This window comes from Morone saxatilis, unplaced genomic scaffold, assembly GCF_004916995.1.
Source record: "Morone saxatilis isolate NCDOM2014 unplaced genomic scaffold, NCSU_SB_2.0 Contig19, whole genome shotgun sequence".
NCBI lineage: Eukaryota > Metazoa > Chordata > Actinopteri > Moronidae > Morone > Morone saxatilis.
The window spans coordinates 22,710,598-22,721,837 of NW_023339751.1; the positions used below are offsets into that span (position 1 = coordinate 22,710,598).

The window sequence follows — 11,240 nt, forward strand, 5'->3', positions numbered from 1 at the left end:
AAATTCTCAAATCTTATATTACAGTTGTACTGTGGCTTCATATCATACACCTGTAAAGGACATCACTCAAACAGTATATTAACAAATTGATTAAAGAAAAATTCAAATACTTCTGGATTCATTGTGCTCATTTGGCCAGCAGAACCTCTGTGCTTTAAGAGAACTGGATAATAAAAGGCTGTAAGAAGCCGTGGGAGGATAAATGCCAGACAACACACACACACACACAGCCATGTCAGTGTTGTCCGACAAAGCCTGTCTCCTGTGTGTTCGGGGCGTGTGAGGTAAAGGCCCTTAATAACTGGTCAGCACCCTTGCTGACCCCTCTCATGGCTCCTCAGTTCCTGGAGGAAATGATTTTGTCAGTGTGTAAAAACAGGAGAGGCCTGGAGGAGCATCCGCCCGGCCCGCAGCACAGAAAAAAGGCTGCTTGTATACAGTGGGAAATGGAGGAGCTTCACAAGTGCTTTGTGTACCAGCCACATACAGCTGCATCAATGGGCCTGTCAAGTGAGTTATCCCTCATTCACGTCTCTTTTCTATTAAACAGACCAATCTGGCTGACACCACAATAGTGCTGCTGAACTTTTCGAGGCTGGAAATGAAAATTTAGAATGAAGATGCTGATAGAAACCAGCTGGTAACCATCTATTACATCTAAACAACTATTTTTTTTTTTTAAGTTTCACCTAACTTACCTCAGTTTACATTTATTTCTATTTTTATATTATTCCTAGGTAATACAGTCGCTTTATTTTCTATAAATGCATGCATACTTTAATGGCAAATTAATTAAATAACCAATATTCTGCTAGCTCTTCATTATTCTCATTCTGTTTGGTTTCTCAGTTTGCTGGCAGCTTACACTCTGTCGGGATGTGAAGACAACCTCTAATCAATGAAACGTGCAAACCGAGGCTGGACACACAGCGGCGTCTCCACTGAGGCTCCCTGGCAGGCAATTACTGTGTTTGGGAAAATAAATGAAATGACTAACAAAATAGGTCAAATTAAGTGTTTCCCAGACACACTAAAAGGACCTCCCTAATTGCTGGTCCCTGAAGGGACAAAAATACAAAAACAACAAAACATTATATTGTATCGGCCGATGGCGAGGGAAAAGATGGAGAGCTGAGAATGGGCTGGTAGCGGAGGACGAGCTGAGGATAGAAAAAGACACAGCATTGCTTGTGTAATTATATGTTTTGACTCGATCGGCTGTGTGTACCGTCTGTCAATCAACATCAGCCAGCCCGGCGGATGGAGCAGATGGCAGAGGAAGGAATTGAGCTGGTCATTGACTTTGTTTCTGCTGAGGGAAGGAAGAGCAAGACAACAGATCCAAAGGACACTGGCGTCACTCCTCCTCCGAATCAACGACTGACTTGTACACAGGACAGCCTAAACTAGGAGAACCTCATTAGATACAGATATGGAGGATGTGAGAAGAAATCAATATGAAGGCCTTCGCTTCTTTTTCCATTTTACGCCTGACACTTTTCACTCCAAGATGTCGTGCCAAGATAATTCACACGTCCTTGTGCTACTTTTGTCATGAGAAAATGGAGGAAAAATGCACAACTGATTAGTTTATCGTATCTCCTCACAGACCATTTCCTGTTTCCACAAGGTCCTCTGTTGTCTTTGAAGCCTGGTGCTGATGAATTTGGTTAGAAGAGAGACTTGGAGCCACAATGACATTTCCTCCACTCTCTGTTCAGGGGGATTGGGAGCTGGAAATTGCACCTCAGTGCTAAATGAAGCCTAAAGCTTTAATTAACGGCAGTGCACAATAGTTGACGGACATCACCCACAGTTCACAGCTCTCGTGTTTCAATCCCTCTCTCAAGGAAGTGTCTGGGAAATTTGGGCAGGTGTCAAGGGAAAACAAAACAACATGCGAGTGGCCCACCATTGTGGTTAAATCACCGGCACAGTCATTGTGGTTTTCAAAGGGCACAGGCTGATCCTCTGCTCCATACCTGACTAACGCCCACCTCTGACAGAGGCTTAAAGGAAAAGTCCACTAAATCCACCTAAGACACTTGAACACTGTTACAAAAGAGCGAGTGATGAAGTGTTATGCATTTCTGGACTCACTGAAATACTAGGTGGTTTTCAGTCTTGTCACTTAAGACTTTTAGTTTTATTTACTCAGATTTAAACACAAAAACAGCAGTTTCTTACACAAAGGCCTGGATTTTCCATTCTATTTACAGCTGGAGGAGAGCTCCGACTAACCTGGACATACTGAGTCCAACCTTTGTATTTATCTGTATTGTAATTTTGCCACATGCATTTTGATGGGTAAATGCCTGGATTTTGTTTCAACAATAATTGTTTCTGCAATGATGCAGGGTTCATGACGAAGCGTCTCAGGTTTGTTACGACGCCGAAATAAGTTTTCAATATTTAGAGAGAGAAAGAGACCACATCTTTCTATAATCTTTACCTAAACAGAACAATGAAAACATGAATCATGTTTCAGTAGCAAAAAGTGGATTTTGTAGGCAAACCAATTCTGACAGTAAATATCTGAATCAACCCCCAACAACAGCGGGAACAGAGCCAACAACAATATAAGGTATGGAAGTTTTACCATGTCAACTTTTAACCAAACTTTTATACTTCTAGCTTTCTTTTAGAGCAAGGGTCTCTAAAAGAAAGGTAGAAGATGGTCTGTTTTGGGTCTAACAGTGTTCCCCAGCAGCACAGGTAGTACAAACTGCAGCATGGATGCAGCCGAGGGGAGGCAGTGCCCTACATAAAATGGTGGCCTAAGAAAGTTGGGGGGTGTAGTGGCCTGTAATTGCTCACTGGGAGGCTACAAGGTTAACATTGGTCTAGACAGAACAAATCAGAGACATACTTTGCTTTGAAAAACACTCAAGGCTGCAAACCCTGCTCCAATGTTCCTGGCAGTGCAGACAATAAGCTGGGCTTTACCTTCGCTATCAGAGCTGAATGAAGCCTGGAAGAGTGGTGTGGTATATACGTCTTTCATGCCACTGATATGAAATGGCCTATGTAAATGACTGACACACTCTAGAGGGCCATCCACACCAAGAACAGTAATTTAAACGATGTGAGTATTCACACTGATGAACAATAACATGTAAAAAGTGGCCCCAACACGCTCATCAGTTTCCCACAACTTTCCCCAATCATAGCAATCCCCCCCCCAAAAAAAATATTTTATTCTAACTTAATTAACTTAATTATTAACTAATAACTATTTTTGCAAATGCGCTTTCTGCCACAATTTCATTGCAAAAATGTCCTGAAAACACTGCAATGTGCATCACAACATTTTTGAAAAGCTGCCGTAACATAAGGCATTCTAGGTTGCAGGAATCCCCAAAAAGCTGGTAACAATCATTTCAGAGAAAAAAAATAACCAGAAGGATCTGGGCTCACAAAGTTTTCAAGACGAGAGGAACAATCACCACTCTGTTATGAGAAGTTGATGTTCTTTTCGAAGACAATTTTCATGTGTAATTAAGTGTTTATTTGTTGTATATTTAGTTTTATTATTAAGTGTTTATTAGGTTTGTAATACCACGAATATCATTAATCAAATCGCTCTGGAAGATATTGGTTGGCCACTGTCGTTGTTTGCTATATGTTGTGGTGTGGGAATGAATATATAATAGATATATTTATAGTTATTGTTCTTATATATTGTTATCTATAAAGCTTGGTGTGGATGGCCCCTGTGGTACATTGGTCCCAACTTTCTATCATTGAAGTAAAGTGGACACCCGACCCCAGATGGGACCCAACTGCTTTAGTGAATGTGCTATGCAACTCTGACTTGATTCACAGCCTGGATGTCTGCTTCTGGTTTTTTCTGTTTCTGATTTTGGAAATCAGCTCAGGACCATTGTGAGGTTATCACTGATTGATCATTATACAGTCATATGGTTATTGTAAATGCATAGTGTAACATACAGTAAAATGTCAGATGACATTATTTTTGGCATAATGTGATCTTCCATTGGTCACATCCCAGTCCCAGGTAGACCTCAGCCTGTGGCAGTCTCACACTGCAGGGGGACAGGACGGGATGGGACCTGCACAACACACTCACTCAAACAATCGCTCACTTTTTACTCACACTGCAGCAAGTCAGAGGGACAATGCTGACATTCTGTCACTGGAGCATAATGAGTGACAGGATGGTGTTACACTATGTTGCTTCAGTAGGTAACCGATTACAAGTAACACAAATGAGTAAAACTAATTTTTTAAGGAATGAGTATTACTCATGTTCTTTTAAACTTTACTTCTACTCTTTTTTTAAGCCATTAATAAATTTTTTACTCTGCTATATTTGCTTCACTATCACTACTAGTCTGCTGTAAAAGCAGGATTAAGGGTAGGAGGGGAGAGCGGGAGGAGCTCCTCTACTACAGCTGCCCTGACCAAGAAGTGATGAAACCCAGAACAAAGGCAGTGTGTAAATTATGAGTAAATTTGTTATTAGTTTTGATGACTGATAAATAACAAATTCTTGCCACTTTTTTCTTTCTTGAACTGAAATGATGGGACTGATCCTGACTGATTTCTTTTTTTAATGAAAAAATACAAAACAATGACCTATATCGGACTTGTTTAATACGATCCAGAAACGGTGCACTGGTCGTCAACATAAAAAACATTAAATGTAAATAAAACATTCAATACACATGCATAAATACATTGAATAATGTAATATTATATGTGCATATATACCAATCACAGGTCAAAATCTTGCTAAATTTGGCTTAATTATAAAAGCCATAAATGGTACTTAACAAAGAGCTGTTCGTGATAGAGCTTTGAGAATTCTGTGCAAGCCCAAACTGCGCCTAAACCACGGAAGCAGTTTTAAAATTGGAATTTTAAAATAAATAAATAACTTAAATAGTTTAGTACAAGCTAAAGTAAACTACTTTTGGCATAATTAAGTATAAATTATTATCAAAACTAATAAATAACAAATTCACTCATTATTTACAGTTACTGTATTCTTAATAAAATATATAAATTTTTTAAATCTAATTCTGTCCAGCCCAACCTATAGCAGTTTTTTTTGGGCCCGAACCCAGCCCGAACCCAGTGGGTCATGTCCGGTCCAGCTGGGATCGACAGAATCAAAGCCCTAGTTTTGAATCCAAAAGAGTCGTCTCTTATTGCTGAGCTGAGTCAAATGATCTGGATCACTGAAAAGAGTGGGAATTCCCATCACTACAGGCACATTGAAGTTAGTGGTGCACACTGTAGGTGAAAATGTAGTTAGCTAGCTAACATTTCCCTGTGTAACATTAATGTTAATGTTAACTTATGCAATTTTAATAGTGTTTATGGACCCCAGTATGCAGAAATATTCAAATACACTAGGCAAAAAATATCACTTTTATAATGCATGCTGTAGAAAATAAGTAAAAATGTTTAATAAAATACTTGAAGTACAAGTTCCTTTACATTTTAATCATTTTTATGATTTTCTACTACTGCAACTATGGAAGTAACTTTAACACCGAAGTTGGCATTACATTAGCTTAAATGCCTTCTAAAGGACACCAATTTAAAGCTGCAGCAGGGGTGTGTCCAGAGGGGATGCCTAAAATGTGATTGGCCACCCCATTATCCTCTTCCAGTCGCACTGTCTTTCAGAGGTTGTAGCGGTGTTTTAAAGCTAAAATGAAGATACTGACCACGCATCCATTGGTTCCCATGTTGGAAAGGGGACTAAATAACGTTCCAAAGTTAGGCTAAATTTTGGCATCGCAAAAAGTCGCATGGTCATTTTCAAAGGGTTTCCTTTTCAACATATCTGAAGGAAAATGTTTTTTATGAGTACCCACAAGTCTCCTCTTTGTAATGCTAATCCCATGCAGTTTTTTGCAGTAATTGTACTTTTACTTAAGAATATTTTTTCAGTAGCCACCACTGTATTAATTAAACAGACATCTCATCAGGATTCATGCATTAGCAACAAAAAAGATTATGTCATGCCTGTCTTTGGAAAGATCTTTATTATATATATTAGTGAGGATTGAAGGAGATAAAACTTACTGTGCTGGGACTCCAGTGCGTCCCGCCGTCTCAGCAGGATCCTCTGCAGCTCCTCATCACGGCTGTTTGATGGAGACTCTGCCTTCGGTTGGGGGGAGGTTCTATTGAAATTCTCCTGCACGGTTTCAACAAAAACACATGCATACATATAGACAGCTGGTTCAGGAACAAGAGAAAAATACAGCTCAAAATAAGTAGTTATTTTTACTGTCTGACTTTAACTGGAGTGAATGCATATTTAGCAGGACAAGAATATGTGCTCATTTAATCTGCTTTTCTTCTAACTAGCATGTAAATTTACTTTAGTGCTTTAAATGTTACAGTAGTACTTTGTCTTCTGTAAAACATATGAAGAACTTGCCAACCTTTGTTGAATTTGATCATATTTTAACATTACATTCTGATGTAAGCACATGCATGTACAGTGGAGACAATAAAGTGTCTCCTCCTGCGTAAACATGCTGAAAGTTCAGCCAGTAAAATATGGCTTGTGAGGACATTTGATTGTTTTAAAGTCCCATTACCATGATTCCTTTAAGTTGCTGATAGGCAGAATTAGAGGGCAGCCTCTCCATCTGCTAAAAGGAAAATAGGAGGAAAAAGATGGGTTTGGTAAATAAACAGCAGTCTGACACATTATACTTATTTTTCCTCATTCAGCACTTAGAGGCTAAACTGCACCTCTTACCACAGAGATGAGACACTGTAGGCAAGCAGGAGGACATATGCTTTCTACAAGAAGCAAATGTGTAAACACAATCATTTTGAGTCACGTCAATTTTCCCATCCTCATTATTTATAATTACCTTGTGGAGCAGGTCTTAATGCTATCTAATTTGGCTGAGTTGTTGTGGTGGAGGAACACACAGACTAAGAGATGTCTTGGCCATATGTCATGTTTTATCAAAACAAGCAGCTCCTAAATAATCCCACACACTGATGGATTTAAGAGCACTGAACAATGCACACTCTACAATGTATTAAAAACTCATTCAGGCCCGAGAACACTGGACGTCTGCAGCCGGTGCTTTAGTTTGGTGATTTCAACAAAGATAACAGCACATTTTCTGTCACAATCAAGGCACAAATCACACACACAAACACACAATTCCTTTGATGACTTTTTTATGTCTACAGTGTTTAGTATTCGGCGTGAGACATCTCTGCAGTTTCTACGGGACTTTTCTACCAACGTGGCGCTGTTTTCTTTGTCTTTTTGACGAACCGATTCTTCTGTTTAGTCTAAACAAACAGTGAATGTAATACACATCACTTCCTGTGTTCCTGCAGAAAGTGCAGACAGTGGGTACACCTGGAGTTTCACAGTGGTGTGTGTGTGGGCTGGCGGAAAAACCAGTAGCAGCATATTTATCTCTCAAGTTTCAGTTCACCACTAAGATCCATCAACCTTACAGGCTAATATTTTAATAACTCATTCCATTACTCACTATGTTTACATGCAATCTCATTTTCCATCCTTCCCAATATGACAATATTCCACATATGATAATGGTCATGTACTGTTTCTTTTGTCTTTCTCTTTGGATATTCCTAATTCAGTGGGATATGCTAATATTATACAGTATACAGTGCATTCAGAATATGCGTCTCATTTGGGTGTTTTACTGCGGTTTGTCTGTTTATGGTCAGCTCTGTGTTGTAAACAAACTAACTAGACAACAGGCTTGAGTAGAGACAAACGCACAGAAGAAAAGCTCACATTTCTGGTCGGAGAGAGAGACACACCTACTATCAAACAATTAGAAATACTGGGATATTAACAGGTTTTTAAATATGCGCAAATATCACAAAAAAGGGGCAAAAACCGGAATATTTTGTGCATGTAAACACTCACTGTCTTATCAGCTCAATTCACTGAGTTCATTGATTCAAGAAAAAGTGTTAGTAATTAAAGCTTTATTTATATAGCACCTTTTTGTCACAGAGATCCAAAGTGCTTTACAAACAACAAATATATATATGGGTATAACCATATAACATAAAAAAGGCTTGCATGAAGGTTGGTTTTGGGCAGCCGCATTAAAACAAGTCCACAGTTTGTGGAATCTGAGTGAATGGGGAAGCTATTCCACAATGTTGGGCTAAAACAGCAAAGCACAGGCACCTTTAGTTTTAGCGTGAGTGGAAGGAATGATAAAAAGGCCGTTAGATGTTGAGAGGCGAACGTGGCCGAGAAGTGGAATAAGGGACAAGGGAGATCTGAAGATGGTAACTGGGGGCAAGGTCATGAAGTGCCTCTTATATGTAACTCAGTTAAGATCTCTATAATTGATTCTGGAATTTTACCGGAAGCCAGGTGAACGGATGCGGAGAACAGGAGTAATGTGGGATGGCGGCTTGGCTGTTCTGGGTTAAAAGTTTTGGTGGGGCTCATTTTGTACTAACTGTAATCGGTTTAACGAAGCCTGACTGAGGCATGTGTAGAGGGAGTTACAGTAATCTAGACGGGAGAAAATGAAGCTGTGAATTAATTGTTCAAGATCACTGGAGGACAGGTGATGCTCCTATAGGGGCTACATAAACAAACAAAACCATCAGAAAGAAGATTGGATATCTCTATTTAGTTATTCTTAATGACTGCCACAGGATGGATTCCATTGAATTCCTCTTGAAATCAATTAAACAGTGCTATAGAAACACTACCACTTTTGTCCACAGGGGCCGCAAGAATAACTTAAATAAAAGTTCCTTGTAGGGGGCTTTAAGCAATTCAGAATCAGGTTAATTTCCAAGTAGATTGTCACATAAAAAGGAATTTACCTTGGTATACTGATGCATAACAATAAACATAGTATAAGAAAAATATGCATAAAAATAAAAGCAAGTACTTCAAGTCAAAAGGCACGAGTCTATGTGCATGAATAAAAATGATAATAAAAAGCCAAAATCTGGTAGCAGGAGATGTTAATGTTATATTATTTAGCATAACTGCATGAAAAGTTAAAGCAGGAGGAAAACCATTATTATAATCATATTACAATACTTATAAGCAATATTAAATGAGTGGGGTTGTCCTTGCTAGTGAAATTAACAAATTAATTTTGAAGTGTAGAACTATGCTATGCGGGTTGCAAATTACATATTAGTTGATTTTTTGAAAATGTGACAACCGTAGTGGAGATAAAATTCATAACACACCCATATCAAGGTGACAAAACATGCCAGCGCAAACTGGAGTCCGCCATGTTGAACCTCCATGCTTCTACAGTAGCCCAGAATGGACACTGTCTATAGATATGGCCTTTCACGTTTTTCAAGAGTTTCGCAGCCACCGTAGTTTCTCCTAAACACTTGCAAGGCTAGATGCCACAAAATCCTACACACTGGACCTAAAAGTCAAAAACACAGCAGGTGGCAGATATTGTCAGGATAATACACCATTTAAGTTACCTGTCTCCTGGTCCTATTAGGTGACTGGCTGACGGGCCGTAGTTGAATGCCTTTCTTGATCCTTTGCATCATTTCCTCCACTGCCTGCTGCTTGATGTCCACATCTGGGAGTAATACACACAACAAGCGACAGGGACAAAGATTTTATCACCAAGCTTCGAGCTCCCTTTTCAACACAGTATTTAGCAGCTTTGCTGATACCAAATTGGAGTGTGGCTGGGAAATAGTGCCAAGAACCAAAGTGAGTTTAAATGATTTTGAGAGGTATGAGGCACTGTAATTTACAGCCATCATTAGCCCTGCACTTGAAATATAGCTCATTTGGATGTAAATGCTTAAAAATGACACGAGCCCCCAGGACCAATCAATAAAGTTTTTGTTGGAGAAATTCCAGGTTTTTACTCTTAATTATACCACAGATATCGACTGAACTGTACCAGGGTGAATCCTGTTTTAGGGTGGATTTAGCTACAGTTAATAATCATTGCTGTGGCCACTTTTTTTGTAGTATTCAAAGTACACCTGTAGAGTTCAAAGCCTTTGTAGTGTGTGAGGTTACCAAAATTATTCTGGAATGAATTTGGACTCTCTGTGTAAAAACACAAACACTATTCAGCAATTTTTCATCCAAAAGTTCTGCGAGGATAAGAGAGTTTCTCAAGTTCACAAAAGATGGGAACAAAAATTTTAATGCTGTAATAATGCAGCCCATTGGCAAAGAAATGTGAATATTTAATTTTCTAACATAAAACATTCAATGGCATACACAATGAAACTATTGTCAGTAAAATGTCTTTAAAATGTCACACAAAAACTATTTTGTGTTAAAGTGATAGTAAAATATTTTCCTCCAGTGCTCAGAAAGAGACTATTATTCAGGTGTCAGAGTCGAAGATCCTTGGGTGCCACCTATTCAGCCCTGTATGTAATTCCAACAAATACCCTGTGCGTAGAGCCCAATTCAGGCCTCATATATTCAAAAACTATTTAACAAAATAAAGACACAGTATAGCCTGTTCAGTGAACCAACGAGTCAAGGCTTGCCTTTTTGTTTGCGCAAATTGAAGAATTTAACATGTTGACCTAATAGGCCAATGATGGAGATTTGAGTTTAAATTTCTTATGAACCACTTGCTACAACATTTGTCCTTCTACACAAAAGTGGCTTAGATTTGCGAGAGGCAAAAAGGATAAAGTCAGAAAGGCAAAAATAGGATGAAGAAGACCAGTTCTTCTTCGCTGACATACATGAGAAATAGCAGCCCTGAAGAGAATAAAATACAAAATGAACATACGTCGCACAGAGGCAGAAAGGATATGCTGAATGTCTGGATTTTGAGAGAGTATGAGTTCCAGAATATGGACATTCAGGCAACATTTCTTCCACGGTGTCACTTGGAATACAACAGATCATACTTACATGAAATGTAATATTTGCAGAGTTATCCTCCTTTTTTTAAGAAGATAAGAATAACTCCTCCGTCCCTAACTCTCTTTTTATACTGTTTAATCATCATTACATCCATCTATACGTTGGTGGAATACTTAAAACTGCACATTTATCATATTTTGAAAAAAATCTAATCATTTTTATAAAGCTGTGCCTGTCCAGTTGATGTCATCCATCGCTTTATGGAATCCCATTTTGAAGTGTCCAGTTTGGCTTTATAGTCTTCACCATGGTGTTTTTTAGAGCCAGTGGTGGAGACGTACTGGGAGTATGTGATCAGCACTGCCTAGTTAGTTCCATATATGATTCGAGCGTTTTA

General features: G+C 38.8%; 1 protein-coding gene across 1 annotated transcript in view; it reads right to left on the reverse strand.

Moving 5' to 3' along the window:
* Positions 1-1,044: 1,044 nt before the first annotated feature.
* The window catches only part of shtn1 (shootin 1), a gene marked incomplete at its 5' end in the record, with an annotated part of 13,643 nt that continues 3,447 nt past the window's right edge, over positions 1,045-11,240 (reverse strand). The window contains 4 exon segments of the mRNA XM_035663862.1: positions 1,045-1,058; positions 6,061-6,175; positions 6,585-6,638; positions 9,472-9,575. Coding sequence (XP_035519755.1) covers positions 1,045-1,058; positions 6,061-6,175; positions 6,585-6,638; positions 9,472-9,575 — 287 coding nt within the window.